This window comes from Patella vulgata, chromosome 5, assembly GCF_932274485.2.
Source record: "Patella vulgata chromosome 5, xgPatVulg1.2, whole genome shotgun sequence".
Classification (NCBI taxonomy): domain Eukaryota; kingdom Metazoa; phylum Mollusca; class Gastropoda; family Patellidae; genus Patella; species Patella vulgata.
Window position 1 is genome coordinate 889,848 of NC_065883.2, and position 19,059 is coordinate 908,906.

Consider the following 19,059-nt stretch of genomic DNA (forward strand, 5'->3'; position numbering starts at 1 on the left):
TCAGTTCTGTGGAAAGAATCTTTGTATTATTTTATCATACTTTTTGTATTGTCCTTTAAAAATATGCAAAAATATATTTGAAAACAGAGCTTAATAAATCATTGGTCCTCCATTTTAGATTATATTGTGTTGGCATTTGGACTTAGTACATTGTAATTTTTGCTGTGTCTGTTTTTTTGTTGTGCTGTTTTCCTGCACACTGGCATAATATTTTATAGCTAAAAAAAAGATTAAAGTGATATTATCTTTAGAGAATCTTTACTTTTAATAGATTGCATGTTTATATTTATGATGCAAGATATTTATTCAGAGGTATTTAGGTCCCTATGATTATACAAATTTAGGGGGTTCGATGTGATGCAATGGTTTTGGAAAGACATTTTGGCCACAGAGGTATTGCACGGACATTTATAACAAAGAGGTTAATACCGCAGAGGTTAAATAGGTCAGGGTCAGGGTTTCAAATTTAGAACTTAAAACTTCTATGACCAAAATGTCCTATATCGTACATTCGGCCAAGGTTCCTTACTAGACGTCATCATTTGGTTGTTTTGATTATTGTATATAATAATTTGATATTTTCAATATTTAGCATATCAGTCAAAATGAAAAAAACATGTACTTTTAAACAAAATGTCGTCTTATGTAACAGAAAAAAAAAATCTTAAAATATGTTAGATTAATTTATGCAAATATGTAAATTAGATTTAATGTGTGCTGATATGGTTTAATTTATGCAAATATGTAAATAGGTTCTATGAATTAATTAAATATTCCTTCTATTTTAGAGGCTGTATCAGGATGGATGACCTTGAAGCAGAATTTGCGAAGGAACAAAGAAGGAAACAGATAATGATGAAGGTTAACAAATTTCCTCAAAATGGAGTCCGAAAACAATTGACAGATAATGGCCGTTTGGCAGCCATTAGAAATATTCGTCCACAATTTTTTACTTCATTTTTTCAGCAACGGGAACAAGCTAATGGTTGTGTTAATGCGTAAAAAAAATTATAAAAAAATCTTTTGATTCTTCCTTAAGAATTGATTTTAAAATCAGATGAACTCTTTGATTTGGGTGGTCTAGTGGTTTAAAGGGTGTGCATGAAATCAGAAGGTCTGTTATTGAGTCAAGTGACATGGTTTCGATTGCCCCGTTGTACGTGACAAGGAGTAGGGTCGCTTGTCCAACCTTGTGGGTTTTCTCCGGGTTCTTTGATTCCTCCCACTGCTAAAGACCCCTACATACATGCAAATTATTGAAATAAAATTGAACCTTATGTTAGTCCCGAAATGACCTAGTTTGTGTCGAGTGGACTTAAACAAATGAACCCAATTCAAAACTTTTTATTAAAACCTAAATCAAGGAGTTCTAGTTCCATTCAGTTACAACTCAATGAATCAATTTTAAGTTTTCGTAAATAAGGATTGGGCCACGAGTTCACAGACTTAAGTAAAGAATTTACTCTAAATTGTTTGCCGCTTTTATTTAACTAAAATATAGCTGTTTATAAAACTTTTGTTGTTTTAATGTATCAAATACATCAATAAGAAACTATGTGTAAAGTTTTGTGTTTCTGGATAAAAGATATTTCTCATAGACAGTGATTGAAAGTTGGGTAAATTCTTAACTTAACTAAGCATCCTTTGTGAACTTGAGGCAAGGCGTTTCGTACTTTCTTTGGAAAAGTTGGAAGAACTTGTGAGTTGGTTGCGGTTCTGAAAAATTCCAAATTTTGTAACAACTAAGAAATATTTAAAAATAAAATTGGTTCGGCCTCTTTAAATATTGAAAGACTTCGCTGCAGGTAAATCGAGATTAATTGTGGATTACACAATTATATAATATCTGTTTCTGTATCTATGACCCGCAAAAATTAATATAGAATGTGTCGCGTTATATTGTATGTGGATTGACATCTCTACCAATATATGTAATATTTCAATACAATAATGTTATATTTTGTCAAGTATAGTGTACCATACAGCTAGTTTTCTATGTCATTGAACAGACAATAAATTATACATAATAAATATGATATGATCTAGATTTGATTGTATGGATTGACATCTTTACCAAAATATGTAATATTACAATACAACAATACAATATTTTGTCAGGTATAATGTACCATACAGCTTAATGTACAATTTTGTTAGCTAGTTTTCTGTGTCACTGTCCTTGAACAAGTAAATAAATAATACATAATAAACTTGAAGGGACAGCTCTACGAACTATTTCTAATCTCAAATATTGAAATGATTTAGGGATAATTTAGAGGATATAGTAAAAACATGACACCAGAGATTTATTAAATATGCGATAAGAGATACAGATCTAGGAAAATAAATTATTATAGTTTTTTATCGAAGATTGTGTATTTTTCGGACATCTAATTTAACCCATGCTAAAATGTATCCAAATTAATAATAATAATAATAATGAATTTGTATAGCGCCTCTCATCTAGAACTGTTCTACTCGATGGCGCTGAGCTGCACTGTCACGTTTGGTATTCACAGTTAAATAAGTGAGTCTTCAAGGGTGATTTAAAGGACTCTAAAGTTCTGGATTCAGATTTAAATGAGGCTCATCAATACATTTTACCCAAAACTTATAGGCGGCACAAAGGGTGGTTGAACGGTTAACGCATATGTGTGTTGTATCATAAGGTCTGTCATTGAGTCAAATGGTGTGGTTTCGATTCCCAGGTTGTACGTGACAAGGAGGAGGGTCGCTTGTCCAACATCGTGGGGTTTCTTCGGGTCCTCTGGTTTCCTCCCACTGCTAAAGACCCCACGCAAGTAAATTATTGAAATAAAATTTAAAAATTATCCCCCAGGTGGCACTGGCTTGTTATATATACCACCTGCAGATAGACGATACCAAATATTGCAACCCTTTTACCTTTTATGATCCAGCTTTCACAATGAACATAGTTTGAAAAGTATTTAAAATCCCTCATTTGATGATCAGCAGAAAGAAATTATAAGTCGAATTATCTTTAAATAAAATGTCCCTTTAAATATCAGAATGCTATTTAAGTCAGTAGGTCATTAGTTTGTTTACTAATTATGAAAATGAAAGTAGGGGATTTTGATCTATAAATATAATGCTACCGGTACTGGCATTACTGACTATGAAAATGAAAGTAGGAAATTTCTGTTCTATAAATAAAGTGAAAAAACATTTTCTGTCAGGTTTTGCTGAATATTCATGATTTTGAGGCGGAAGGATACAAGAGTTGAGAGGTCGGTTAGGTTGAAATGTAGGGCAGAAAATTGCATGTTTATTGGTCTTTACTTCCAGTATGTGTATCTCAAGTTTTCCATGGTGAACCTCATATACGTGCTTTTGAGCAAGGGGTTGCCACATGTTTCTCCATCTGTGGGAGAAAGCGCTCTATCCAACGAAAATTTGGAAAAAGTTAGAGCCGATCTAAAAGACGAGAATTAACATTAAAGTCAATGTGTCAATCATTGGCGATCTGTGGTCAGCTACACTGGAATCATTCTAATGACCTATTATAGTAATGGGGCCAAATAAAATTTTAGCAACTGTATAAATTGTATTAAAAATATATTGTAAATTGTACAAGCATTATTATTTGTAAATTGTATTAGTATTGTATTTGTAAATTCTTATTTGTTTGTAAATATTTGAAGATATAATTTAGATTTGTATAAAATAAAATAATTTATTTGAGATCAAATAAAATTTGATATTATTTATCCACATTGTGTGTATAAAGTGTCTGACACTGAGTGGTATAATTGATATTAAAGTATCCACATTGTGGTGTATGTATATCCACATTGTGTGTATAAAGCGCCTGATACTGGATGGTATACATGTAATAGAGACTATACATGTAATTGATATTAAGTATCCATATTGTGTGTATAAAGTGTCCAATACTAGGTTGTAGGTCTACAATTGATATTAATTCCACATAATGTGTATAAAAGTGCCTGATACTTTGCGGTATAAAAGTGTCGGATTCCGGGAGCTATAATTAATATTAATTATAATCATTGTGTGTATAAAAGGGCCCCGATACACAATATTATAAATATTATTTTTATACAACCTACAGCAATTGTGGCTACCTGATGTAGGTTCGCAGGCACCTTAAGATGTTAATATTCTTACAGATTCTGGGGACTGTTTAATCTTGAACTTTTGACCTTTTTAATGTATTGGTAAGATTGCCAGAATATACACTACAAAGTTCCATTTATAGTTTAGTTTTTCAGAATTTTATCACACCCCATGGGAGATACCAAGCCCCCAGACCCCATCCCACTGTCCTTGATCAACAGACCTCCATTCGACATGACCCTAGGGTTCAATTTTGGTGTAAACTCTTCCAGTAAATAATTATTGTAAAACCTAATCATAGATTTCAACAAAAATCAAAAAAATATATCTTTCGTTAATGAATAGGTTTATCATTCAATAATTCAAGAAAATATTCTGGAATTTGGCCAACTCCGACAAGGAATTTGCCCTGTCCCCACCTCATGAAATTTGAAAGTTTGTATTTCCTCGAAAAAAGAACCTCAGAGTTTCAGATCTAGTTGTACAGGACCAGGATAAAGCTTTACAAGAGTTTTTCACCACGATTAACAAGTTCTATTTACTAAAATATAACGGCGACAGATCCTTTAAACCACAGTTAATGGCCTCCTTAGTCTTTGATCATGTCCCTAAATCTGACAAACTTGCCGTTCCTATATCACCAATCATTGTATGGTCTACGTCTTGTTTCTAACGGCCCTGTCATATTGGTTGTGAATCTTACTGGTCAGTCCATTTACATGTCAAAAATAAGAATTATAAAGAATTTTACCACAAGACACCCGCAGGTGAAATTTATAGTGTTTATGTGTAAAACGCTTAAAGATATATATCAAAATTTGCAAAATTCAAAAATTTGTTAAGTTCTTTGAGAAACATATCTTGCTTGTCCAAAGTAAACTGAATAGATCAATAACTGACCAACAACAATAGCATTGAAGTAGTATCGGTCAGGTTTACTCCAAAACCTGGTGAAGTATTGAAGTTAAATTCTTATAAGGTCTCATTCATGCCAGTTATTAAAGTGGAAGCCTTAAAAGGTTACATTCATGCCAATCTTTGAAGTGAAAGCCTTATAAGGTATTGTGCCAATTTTTGAAGTTAAAGCCTTATAAGGTCTCATTCATTAATAACTAGAAGTTTATAATATTTGTAATGTTAATATAGAGAGCTGGCTCTTGTATACAGTGATATCATTTATATATTTAAACAATAAACTTAATAATTATATAGTCTTGTCATGTTTCAAATATTCCCTGTGTTCAGTCTGTATCATAAGCTCTGTCATAGAGTCAACTGGCGTTGTACAGGACAAGGAGTAGGGTCGCCTGTCCAACCTTGTGGGTTTTCTCTGGGTCCTCAGGTTTCCTCCCACTGCTAAAGACCCCTACGCGCAAGCGAATTATTGAAATAAAATTGAACCATTTTGATATGACGATCAGATGATCATTCATGCCCTCTTTTGAACCAGGAACAGCTCCCATATACTTGGTAGTTTTCAATAAAGACAAAACAAAACCTAATCCGTAGGATGACACAAGAACCCTGTTCTCCTGTATATATACCATTAGGAGCACGCTAAAGATCCCTCAACAAATGGATATTGAAACAAGAGTAGGCTGTAGTGATGCAGTCCATGAAAACTTTCCTTCGTAGCATACTGCAAGGTGTATGCACGTCTCCATTAACCTGGGTTGTTGGTCTGTCATCTATGCAAAAGGTGCATCCGATCCCGATTTCTCACTTACTGACAAGGGTGATCATGGCCATATTAAGGTTTTGTTGGCCCTAAGCTAAAAATTTCAGTGTGCCTATTACACAGACATCCATCCATCAAATAGAAAATATCAGTGACATATGTACATTATACAGGTGTTGCATTGGTTTGGATTTATTAAACCAAGTGAAAGTTGAAATATACATTATGGGAGATTAGATAACGAGTTGGCAGTTCTCACTATAATAGTTAAAGATAGGTTGCCAGGCAACTAAATATACGCCCACAGCAGCTAAATCGTCCGAGCGGTCGACAAGAGTTGTTGTATATTTGTTCTTTTGTAGGTAATTAGGGGGCATTTAATAGACAATTTCACACAGATGACATTATAATTTTCGTCGTTTGAGGGTTCATAAGATTCTAAAAACTAAAACAAGGGTTGTAACTCTGGAAGTAATCTACAGAAATTGTTGAAATTCGACAGACTTTTTCGTTTTACTAATTCAAATAATACATATCAATTTCATACAGATCAGATGATAACTTTTGTCGTTCGAACGTTCACAAGGTTCAACAAAGTAAAACAAGGGCCATAACTCTAGAAGTAATTGACATAAATTGCTGACATTCAATAGGCTTCTTCATTTCACTAATTTAAATGATGCATATGAATTTCATACAGACTGGGTGATAAATTTTGTCGTTCAAGCGTTCACAAGATCCAACAATGTGAAACAAGGGCCATAACTCTAGATGTAATTAACGGAAATTTGCTGAAACTCAATAGGCTTGTTCGTTTTACTAATTTAAACGATACCTATAAATTTCATACAGATCGGATAATAACTTTTGTCGTTAAAGCATTCACAAGGTACAACAAAGTGAAACAAGGGTCATAACTCCAGACGAAATTAACGGAAGTTATTGAAATTAAATAGGCAACTTCATCTCACTAATGCAAACAACATATATCAATTTCAAAACAATCAGATGATAAATGTAGTGTGTAGAGTGTTCACAAGAAATTGTGGACGATGGACGGACGGACTGGGGCGACGGCAATATACGACCACATTTCCATGTGGACGTATAAAAACTAGATAATGTAAAAGGAATTTGCTGAAAATTTCAGTCAAATTGATCAACTATGAACCGAGAATTAAGCGATTGAAATTTCAGCCTAGCTTTGATCATCATTAACAAAGTAGTCGGTACGATAAAAAAAAAACAATCTCGATTATCCATTTCATGATTAAATCATAAATGAAAGTTGAGCAGCAAATCGGATCATAATGCAATAAATATTGCGGCAAGCGATGGCATCAGAGTTGATTATGGTTTGGATAAAATAATTAATGTCTAATTAATAATTTAGATAACATTTCAGGCCTACAAAAGACCTGCAATAGGCAGATTTAGCTCTTGCATAGTATATGTTTAAGGAAACAAAGAGAATGATTATGTGGGACCCTAGGCCATGGCCTGTGTCTGAATCCGGTGATGTGGAACTCCTGGCCAACGTTCGGATGGAACCTAGGACATCCTGGCAGTGCCTCGGAGCCATCAATGACTTAGGTATCGTATAAGCGACAAAGCATAACGCCCCGAAACAATTTCTGACTCTTGGGGGTGGTGGACCTTTAAATGTTATTAGTTTTTCTGTTGACCCACAAGGATCTGTCTTGGTACACATCTCACCTTGGGTCGCACTATGTCTAAATCAGGCACTGCATTTGAACCACGTGACATCAAGAACAAAAACGGACAATTCAAAGATAAAAATTTATTATAAACAGACAAATCATTAATCGTGTCCTGTATTTATAAATTTGTGTTCAAAAAGCAGTGGAAACACTAGCGAATCGTCTGGCCAAATCAGCCAAATGAATGGATACACAAGTCGATTGCATCTCCATTGATTCAGGTGATTCATTCGGCCGAAAGACAATGGACACACTAGGTGAATAATAGGACACGAATAATATGGAATACAACATTACTGAGTGATATTTTTATTGGCTAGGATTTTCTTGTCTTTATCAAGTGAATGAGACAACTATTTCGTAACATTATTACGATTTGATGAATTATTATTCCCACTTAAATGAAGAGACGCCATAATCGTATTCCATAGAATTATGTCCCTTGTATTTCCAGTTCAATTGAATAATGCCTCTAGAATTAAACATTTATAGCTCTCATTACAGTTTGTAATATATGAAGAGCCCAATGGAAGAACGATCTAAGTCATTTTTTCAACGGACCCCAGTTAATGGGGCCATCTGGTAGCAAATTGTACAAGCTTTCTGTGGAATAATCAATTTCAGGTAAACACGATCGGAGTCACATCGAACCAAGGCCCTTCTGAAATGGCCTCCCTAAAATACGTCCCATCGTCCCATCGTACCCTTAATTTGCCTGAAAAGTTGAAGTCAGTTGTTGTACTGGTAATTATAATTCGTGTTAAACTTCATTTTGAAGATGTAATTAAACCCACTCGTTGTTCTGGTCGCGTCAAGCATTCTCGTCCAAAAGTCTGTTTTACCTTTTATGCGAAAAGACAAAAATGTGACATAGATCATTCTTCCCCTGGACTACTCATATACCATTCAGTGCTAAGATAAAGGAGGCCTCATGTCAAGGTATATAATATTTTCATTGTTAGTTATAAATTTATGAATATATATATTGAGATTCAACGAATATGATAAAATTACAGCAAAATAAACTGACATGGAAGCATAAATACCTGATAATGCCCAAACAGGGAGGTAGAATCAGTACGCCTAGATAGGAATAATAATCAACACAACATGCCAATCAAATAAACAAATATTTAAAATTAAATAAACTAAACTAATTAATTCTCTTATTGACAAGCTGCTGATTGTCTATTGAACGATCCTAGCAAACTACAAGATTGTTAAAGTTTAAACTTTAAAGATACATTATGTAAGATTTAGATAAAGAGCTGAGAGCCCTACCTATAATAATTTTAAAAAAGATAATGTAAAGAAATATGCTGAGAATTTCAGTGAAATTACTTCACTCTGAGCCTAGATATTAGCGATACAATTATAGCCTAGCCTCTATTTAAACTGTTTCAATGGCATTTAGTAATTGAACTAGAATATACAGGTCACAATTCTATATATTGTCCTGTCATATTTTCATTTTTTATCATAGCTTGATAATGACTAGAGAAGCCTAGTGGAAACGTCGCTCAGTAAAAAGCAGTAATTGTATTCCATAGAATTGTGACCTGTATAGCCTCTATTTGTCGTTATGATAATAAACAAAGCCTTAATTATCCATTTTTACGGTAACCACATCCATCCCAAATTGTATTTGAATCTACTAAATACCACAAGCATCCGATGGCATCGAGAGTTGATTATCTTCTTGGTAAGTTAATTAATGCCTAATAGGCAGATTTAGCTCTTGTATAATGTATCTTTAAAAATGAATAACAGTCCCCAAATGTTTTAATTCTATTCATTATTTACAAAGATATGATGAAATGAAAATTTTTGCAATAAACATGTCAGCACCACAAATATTCTATAAAATATTTTGATGGGCCTCTATTTTAATACAATTGAATCAAAGCAAGGAGATTATCTACCATTAAAATTTTGGTTTTGTTTTCTAAATAAATGTTTAAATAAATCGTAGATTAGGTCCTGATAAATTTAGATATTGCCTGAATAATGCTAACAATGATTAGCAGCTTGAACAGAAATAAAATTGATATATTTTAATAAAGTGATATGACGGAGGGACGGACGAACTCTGCTTTCAACGATTCGCAGGGGACAATAAAAATAAACTTGTGTTATAAATACATATAATTTAGTAACTGACAATAAATATGAAATATTTTAATGAAGTACGTTGAAGTCATATTGACAGCCATCTTTATCCATCCTGGTTACAACATGACCTGTAGGTCTTTAGTCACAGCCAATCATAATCAAGATACTGTACATGACGTCACATAAACCATTCAACTGAAACATAACAACAGAAACTAGGTCATTTCAGGACTAACATATGGTACAATTTTATTTCAATAATTTGTTTGAGAACAGGAGGATCTTTAGCAGTGGAAGGACCCGGAGAAAATCCACAATGTTGGACAAGTGACCCTACTCCTTGTCACGTACAAGCAGGGAATCAAAACCAGACCACTTGACTCAATGACATGTTCTAAAGAGAGAAATGGGGTTTAAGGTCCACTTGACAAAACCACGCCAGTTGACTCAATGACAGACCTTATGATACAATGTGCACATGCTATACTCCCAACATGATGTAAAGTGCATACGTGAAACCATTTGCCCCCCTCCCCACCCCCAATCACCAATAGAATTTAAAGCCCAACATACTAGGATAAAGGTTAATTATATAGTTTAAGCAATATTTAGGTCATTATGAGACTAACATATGATGTACAGGTAATAATATTAAAAAGGTATTACTGCAATTCACAGGTAGATGTTTTTTTACAATTTAAAATGAAATGAAATGAAATGGGGTTTAATGTCCAACTGTTCTGCTCCAACTGGGATAATGCAGCCGGGCATACGCCATACAGTGTGCTATGAGGGAAATTTTGCCCGGACAGCGGCACTACGGTCTACTCTTATATCGAATTCCAACTGTCAAGGGATCTTTTACGTGCATGCCAATGTGTACATTGGACCTCGGTTTTTCATCCCATCCAAACGAACAGCTGTTCTTGTCAGGCCCTCCTTCCTGCATCACTGACAAGGAGGAATCATTTCGGAAAAAATCTGGATGAACTTTCTTGACTAATGCAAGAGATCAAACACCCGACCTAAATACTAGCGAGCCAGAGCCACTGTGTTCCCCTTTACAATTTGATGTGTTTCAACTATACAGTTACATACTCCTTGTCACGTACAAGAAGGGAATCGAAACCACACCACTTGACTCAATGACAGACCTTATGATCAAATACGCACCCCATACTCATACATACACTCAATCCACCTCATAAATAAAGCTATGATAAATTACATTGTACATATTGTCTTTAAGCTACTTTCATGGGAATATAAAACTGCTCCGACTGGGCTAATGAAGACGGGGAACCTATAATGTCTGAAGATGGAAGAAGAAGTTTCTGTTAAACTTACATATTTCAATAATTAATTGTCTCCCACGATAATTCTTGCTTATAAAGCTGCTCGTACACCTTCAATTATTTTCTTCATCTTCTTATCACTATCAACATATCCATCCCCATTCTACAAATATATAGAAATATTGTTTATTTATTCTACCAACATTGTTTAATTATTTATTTTCATTAAATGAAATGGGGTTTCCATAGCCGTCGGTCTTGACTGGCCGACAGGGGAAACACATGGGTATAACGTTTGTTCTGAACCAAATAGGCTAGTGAAGCTATGTATGAGTGAAATTTTGCCGAACAATGCCTTCTGCTTATTCTTGATCCATTTTCAACTGTCAAGAACCTTTTACATGCACACCCACGAGGATCTCGGGGATCTCGAGGATCTCGGGGATCTCAGTTTTCTTACCATTCAAATAACTAAACAGAATTACTTGCCTGACCCGCCATTCGGCACCACTGACACCAGACTGGAAAATCCCTGAGGAACTTTCTCGATGAATGTTTCTGGGTTATTGAGTGAGAATGTTTCTGGGTTATTGAGTGAGAATGTTCCTGGGTTGCTGAGTGAGAATGTTCCCAGGTTACTGAGTGAGAATGTTCCCAGGTTACTGAGTGAGAATGTTCCTGGGTTGTTGAGTGAGAATGTTCCCAGGTTACTGAGTGAGAATGTTCCTGGGTTGTTGAGTGAGAATGTTCCCAGGTTACTGAGTGAGAATGTTCCCAGGTTACTGAGTGAGAATGTTCCCAGGTTATTGAGTGAGAATGTTCCCAGGTTACTGAGTGAGAATGTTCCCGGGTTGCTGAGTGAGAATGTTTCTGGGTTACTGAGTCAGAATGTTCCTGGGTTACTGAGTGAGAATGTTCCTGGGTTGCTGAGTGAGAATGTTCCCAGTTTACTGAGTGAGAATGTTTCCAGTTTACTGAGTGAGAATGTTTCCAGTTTACTGAGTGAGAATGTTGCTGGGTTGCTGAGTGAGAATGTTCCCAGGTTACTGAGTGAGAATGTTCCTGGGTTGCTGAGTGAGAATGTTCCCAGTTTACTAAGTGAGAATGTTCCTGGGTTGCTGAGTCAGAATGTTCCTGGGTTACTGAGTGAGAATGTTCCCAGGTTACTCAGTGAGAATGTTCCAGGTTTACTGAGTGAGAATGTTCCCGGGTTGCTGAGTGAGAATGTTTCTGGGTTACTGAGTCAGAATGTTACTGGGTTACTAAGTGAGAATGTTCCCGGTTTACTGAGTGAGCAAGCGCCAGACTCATCAAGCCAACAGTGGCTACCATATAACACTGGAATCTGTAACTATAGCAACTTACCTTCTTGGAGTGAAGTAATTTGCCCCCAACAATCTGAACCTCTAACCAGCCGGTACTCTGTGGAGTACCTTCGCCAGTCTATTAAAAAAAGAGAAAAGAAGTTTACCTTAAAACCGCCAATTGTCATTCGTGGGATTGTCAAGTTGAATCTTTAAAGGGAATATCAGTTCAAATATGGTTCTTTAAAGTGCACCTCTTCGTTAAAACCTATGTTCATCATTTTTTAAAAGTCAATATCAGTACCAAAATGGTTACGTTCTGTTCAGTATTTACAAAAGTATGAAGAATTGAAGATATTGCAACATTAGGCATCCTCTAAGACAGCGCCACCTATAATATTTTGATGGGCCTCTTTTTAATCTGATTGGATCCTATCTAGGAGATTATCCACCAATGACATTTTGGTTTGTGATAAAGTCTTAAAAAATTAGAGATTGTCCCAAAACCGCAAATGACGATCAGTTATTTTAATAAAAACATAACTTAGAAGTCAGGCCATGTTTTAAGGTCATGTATTATTGACAGTCATTTAGACTTTTATAAAATTCAGGGTTATATTCTTCCAAAATGCACCTTTCTTTCATGGATGTTTTGGTTATTTTTAGCTGTACCTTTACTTCTTCAACTCGCTAAGTGCAATGGCGAAGCCAATAAGCCATGACAGAGAGAGAGAAAGAGAGAGAGAAATGGGGTTTAACATCCACATGACAAAAACTAGGTCATTTCGGGACTAACATGGTTTAATTTTTTATTTCAATAATTCGCTTGTGCATACGGGTCTTTAGCAGTGGGAGAAAACCGCAGTACCTGGAGAAAATCCATGGGGTTGGACAGACGACCCTACTCCTGGTGACCCTACTCCTGGTGACCCTACTCCTTGTCACGTACAATCGGGGATTCGAAACCACAGCAGTTGTCTCAATGACAGGCCTTATGATACAGCGCGGACATGTAAACCATTTGGCCATCCAATCCCCCAAGCCATGACAAATGGTCCTAATCTCGCTGTCACGACTCACTTCACTACGATTGATCACCATCAATAGGAGCCTGGGCCCTTATTCACGAAAACTTAAACTAAGATAAAATCGAAACTTTAAGAAATACTGCAATTCGATTGGCTGACCAGTAAAATCAATTTTCATATATCCAATAAAGTTGCAGTATTTCTTAAAATTTCCATTTTATCTTAGTTTAAGTTTTCGTGAATAAGGGCCCAGGCCTAAGCGTCTACAGCATGGTACAGTCCTGGACCTGTATGTTGTATTAAATGATAAAAAAACTCACAGCAAGGGAAATAAGTTACTTACGATTTCTAATTGTCCTGGGAATTCTTTTTCCAGTGCCGTTTTAATGGCCCTGTACTGTAAAAAAAAAAATCTTTAAATTGTGTCAAAATAGAGTAAACAAGCCAACAGTTTATAGGCTGATGTCCCCTGCCTCAATCCCAAAATATAGAAAACAAGCCAACAGTGAGTAACCCAAAATATAAGACACTCTTTATCATTGTTTATACATCTATAATGTAGCAATCAAACTTCTTATTAAGGGCCATTGTGGGAGATTAAAAACTAGAAAATGTAAAGGGAATATGCTCAACTTTGAACCAAGATATTAGTGATTGAATTTTAGGCCTCGCCTTGATCATCATTACTAAGTCGGTACGACACAACAATATAGTCACGATTATCCATTTTTGGATTTAATAATCAATGAAAGTTGAGCAGCAGATCAGATTCAAATCCAATGAAAATCTGACACATAAGATGGCTTCGAGAGTTGATTATGTTCTGTATAAGTTAATTAATAATCTAATTAATAAATTAAATAACATTTAAGACCTAAAGAAAGACCTGCAATAGGCAGATTTAGCTCTTGCATAATGTATGTTTAATATTCAACTTAACCTGAGCAGGAAATGATCTTTATCAAACTTAGTGAAGCTTTTGATGTGTGGTGATCTGAAACGCACGTTCATAGCCCGATCCAGGTCCTCAGTTTTGATGTAATGAAACAATACACCAATATTAATCTCTGTCACTCATTTAGAATCAAAGTTATTGTTTTCCAATTAAAACATAAACAAATCAAATTGCTTATCTCTGCTCACCTTAATCAGAAAACACTCATCTTCGAACTCCATCAAGGCACTGACCTAATAAACACCTACACCAGGTTTGAACATTCTACCTCAATTAGAAGGAGAGACAGACAGACAAACAATTTCAATAATCCCCGCCACTCTATTAGTTCATCAATCTCTTCAATAACATTTTCTACCTAATTTCTAATTAACAAATACAACATCCACTCAATAAAAACTAGGTAGGGGATTTCGGGACTAACATATGGTTTTATTTTATTTCAATGATTCTCGTGTGCATTAGCAGTGGGAGGAAATCAGAGGACCTAGAGGAAACCAACGAGGTTGGACAGGCAACCCTACTCCTTGTCACATACATGTACAAGCAGGGAATTGAAACCACGCCACTCGACTCAATGACAGACCTAATGATCTAAAGCCCATGTAATAAACCATTCAACCATCTCCACAACTTCTAATAAATAAATACACCAAACATGGGTTCACTAATCACTCTGGGAGCCACGGTGGCTAAGTGGGTAAGACGCTGGCTCGCTAGCCTGGATGTCGGGTGTTCGACCCCTGCATTGGCAGAGAAAGTTCATCAGGATTTTCTGACGTGGTTTCCCCTTGTCAGTGGTGCAGAACGGAGGGCCTGACAAGGACAGCTGTCAAGTCCTTCGGAGGAGACGAAAAACCGAGGTCCCGTGTATACATTGGAATGCACGTAAAAGATCCCTTGGCAGTTGGAATTCGAGTAGGCGGTAGTGCCGCTGCCCGGGCAAAATTTCCCTCATAGCACACTGTATGGCTAGCCCGTCTTCATTAGCCCAGTTTAGGAGCAGAACAGTAGGACATTAAACCCCATTACATTTCTACTAATCACTGACAAAAGCATTTCTTTTGTCAATAGCGACCAAAATATTACAAACAAAAAATACATGTTATAAAACTGGTGAAAAAAATAATCTGATTATAACTATTTTAATAGTACTGTTAAAAAAAATTGATTCTTTATTTAGATGAAATGTCATGTATTTATTTATCAGAAGTTATAAGTAGGCCTTGTGCCGCATAGATAAAATGTTATTTAATAAGACTGATGAACTAGTTAATAATATATTTTTTTGTGTAATCACCAACAAGATCAGTTTTTTTTTTCAATATCATCCAGAGTAAATGACCAACAAGGAAAGGTATTTTATAGACGTGCATATTTTATAAATCGTTTCCAAAATTAAAATTGACAAAAAACTCTCTTGTCAATGATTAGAAGGATTAGTTTTGTCGAAATCTTAGTAATCCATTTTTTATGAAGTTATTTTAATTTTGGATATCCATAATTCAGTCGATTTTTATGAAATAATTTTAATTTTGAATATGATGTACATATCTATATATCAAGTGAGAATTTAATTTGTCATGAAAGATTAAATAATTACCTTGGGGGCGTAGCCTCATGCTCCACTGGAATGCAAAAAAAATATTGAAAAATAATGAATTTTATTGAAGTTTTATGTAAATAAGTTTTATCTGATCATATTACTACAGATAAAATAATGTGGTCTATTATAATATTGACTTGGTTCATGCTTCCTCGCTTGTGATGCTGGGATTAAAATAATATTTAAATATCTGTCGTTCAATATTTAACACAATCTGTTACACAATTATATCAATAATATGATTATCAAGTAACTGGAAGTGGTACCAGGTGTTCATAGAGAGCTGTAATTATAGGTCTATATATAATTATATACCCTTGTTTCCCAACCTGGGGTTTACGAATACAAACAGGTCCACAGGAAAATAATCTAATATGGATTGATCTATATGGAGAGACAGCAAAGTGAACTTCAGTATGAAATTGTTGGTACTGGTATATTATCTCATTTTTTAGCTACAAGAACATGGCTATAAAAACATTGAGATATACTAGGTGACACACAAGAGAGAGGGAGAGAAATGGGGTTTAATATCCACTTGACACAAACCAAACTAGGTCATTTTGGGACTAACATAACTAACATATGGTTCAATTTCATTTCAACAATTTGCTTGCACGATAGGGATCTTTAGCAGTGGGAGGAAACCAGAGGACCTGGAGAAAACCCATGAGGTTGGACAGGCGACCCTACTCCTTGTCACGTACAACTAGGGAATCGAAACCACGCCAGTTGACTCAATGACACAGGGCACACACGCTAAACATTCGGCCATCCACCCACCCCCCCCACCTCTCCCAGGGTCGAGAGATGAGATTTCTTATCTAGACTACAGTATGAGGGAAATTTTGTCCAGACAGCATCCCAATGGTTCCTTTAAGTGCACACTAATTTGTACGCCAACAAGGGCCCTCAGTTTTTCGTCCCATCCGAACGACTAGATTACTGTTCTTGACAGATTTATGAGAAAAGTGGTGGCACTTAAATCTTGTAATTCTGACTAAACAGAGTAACCTTGGCGATTTATAAAATATCCCATGGTTGGAAACAGCACGGTCACCGGTATATAAAACTTCAAATATCAGCTATAAAATTTGCGAAAGCCAAAGTAGACAAGAGAGATCGATAAGGTGTAGTAAAAAAACTAATACCAACCAGTAGACAACGTGTATCTTTAACACCATTCTATTAACTTGTTATTATCCACGATTTGACAATCTTCAAACTTCTCTACAACTCTTGTTGACAAATGACAATACTTTAAAATCAGTCGATTTATAAACGTGATGACGACCTGACTAGGTCAACCAAACCCGCTTACTCACTGTGTAAAACAAACACAACGTACTTCTATGGGAGGAATGAAACTATAGTCTGTTTCACATTTTATACCCGCATCTATAGTGCATCTGTTGTTTAACCAGTTTTAGATAATTTATTTGTTTGTATTTTGTATTATAGAATATGGATTGGGAGGTACAGGGGCGCCGGAACCCGGGTAGCAGGGTATACAAATGGTACCCTGCCCTTTTCAGGGGTATACATTTTTTCATTATCACGTATTTTAAAGGGTTTTATGTTGGAATTTGGACTGCTAGAGGCGCTCTAAACAGCGTTTCCGGAATTGACAAATTTCAAAATTTTCTACAGGCCGGGAAGAGAGATCCCCCCTCCTCGCCCCCCCCCCCTATCTTTTGGTACCCTGGCCCTCGTGCCGTTCTGCACTCTGGAGAGTTTTTACTTACTATATTCTGTGTTGGACTGCAACATCAGTAACTGTATTCCATAGAATTGTCACCTGTATATTCCAGTTGAATTACTAAATGCCAATGAAACAATTTATCAGATGTGGCAGTCAAACTCATTGAACAAATACGAAGAACAGAAGGAAAATATGTACATATATGTAGGCTAACCTGCGATAGGGATGCCGGTATAGTACATGTAATTAGAAGGGGTATCCCTGGATAGCCAGCATTAACTAAGTATTGTTGTGTCTTGTTATATTTTCACATCTTATTACTGCTTGATAATGACTAGAGAAGCCTAGTCGAAACGTCGCTCAGTAAAAAGCAGTAATTGTATTCCATAGAAGTTTGACCTGGGCTAATGAAGACGGGCATACCCCATAAAGTGTGCTATGAGGGAAATTTTGTCTGAACAGTGGCACTATGGCCTACTCTTACATCGAATTCCAACTATCAAGGGATCTTTTATCTTCTCGCAAAATTGTACACAGGACCACGGTTTTACGTCCCATTAAACCCCTTTTCATGTCATTTCCTAGTGCGCTTAAATAGTGCGGGCATGTTAATCTCAAAAGTGGAGTGACCCCAAACAAATTGCAAAAGAAACCAATGCAATTTGGTTCAATCATACTTACTCAAATTCGCCCGATGTCTGCCTAGGCGTAATTAATATAATTCAATATGGCGGTCTCCAGGAGATTTCTGAGAGTTATATTTTCAACTAATGCGTTTAGGTGGCCCATGAGACAACACATAGATTTTTTAAAATTAAAATCTTCAATACAAAGTGGTAATAGAGGCGAAATGTTCTGGAAATAACAAATTTAACCAAACCAATTTTTTAAAAATTCTTTCACATCGTACCAGCCATTTTTTTTTCAAAATGACCGACGAATTTGGTAATAAAATGTCATTGTCCCCGAATATAACCAGTCACTATCTCGTAAGATACGACTTTTATTATGTATTTTATATGGTTTTCAATGTCTCTGTGATTTGAAAATGAATTTTGAAAATCCAACATGGTAGAAATTCAAAATGGATACGACTTGTAACATAGCTTGGTCGCCGGGGAGACATTCCTCACGCGGCCAATCACTTTGAATTGCACAAGACGTCAGAATTTTGGGACCAAACCCGAATTTTTGGACCAAACCCAAACCCAACCCAAACCCTAACCCTAGCACGCGGTGATGTCAGTGTCGCTAAAAATAAACCATCATCTCGTTTATCAACGCGAGATTTCGTCAATTCACCATGGCCGGTGTTGTGAGGAATGTCCCCCTTGTGCAAAATTTTTGTAACATACCTTTCACGTGGTTTTAGGTGTCATTTGGTTGAATTCTTATCTCAAAACATTAATTTCCAAATCCAAAATGGGAGCTAAAATGAAGTCGAAAATGGCGGATTTTTAATTAATCGTCATTTTCGTCCGTTGTATAGAGCTTGTAATATGTCTTATATAAGGTTTTTGAGGTTACTGGGTTCAATTCTGACTCCTAAATCTAACTTTG

The 19,059-nt window shown here is 35.8% G+C and overlaps 1 protein-coding gene and 1 long non-coding RNA gene across 11 annotated transcripts in view; one reads left to right on the plus strand and one right to left on the minus strand.

The window, feature by feature from the left end:
• Window positions 1–5,307, plus strand: part of LOC126822726 (rho guanine nucleotide exchange factor 33) — a 59,032-nt gene extending 53,725 nt beyond the window's left edge. For all 10 annotated transcript variants that reach the window (XM_056101263.1, XM_056101262.1, XM_056101264.1 and 7 more), the window contains one exon: window positions 789–5,307. In XM_056101263.1, coding sequence (XP_055957238.1) covers window positions 789–1,002 — 214 coding nt within the window. In that variant the 3' untranslated portion in view covers window positions 1,003–5,307. The remainder of the gene's footprint in view (window positions 1–788) is intronic.
• Window positions 5,308–12,269: 6,962 nt separating this feature from the next.
• Window positions 12,270–17,151, minus strand: LOC126822751 (uncharacterized). Its single transcript, XR_008788238.1, has 4 exons — window positions 16,953–17,151; window positions 15,795–15,819; window positions 13,580–13,633; window positions 12,270–12,347 (listed from the first exon to the last, which is right to left on the minus strand). It is a non-coding gene; the product is annotated as an uncharacterized LOC126822751 (long non-coding RNA).
• Between the last annotated feature and the right edge of the window lie 1,908 nt (window positions 17,152–19,059).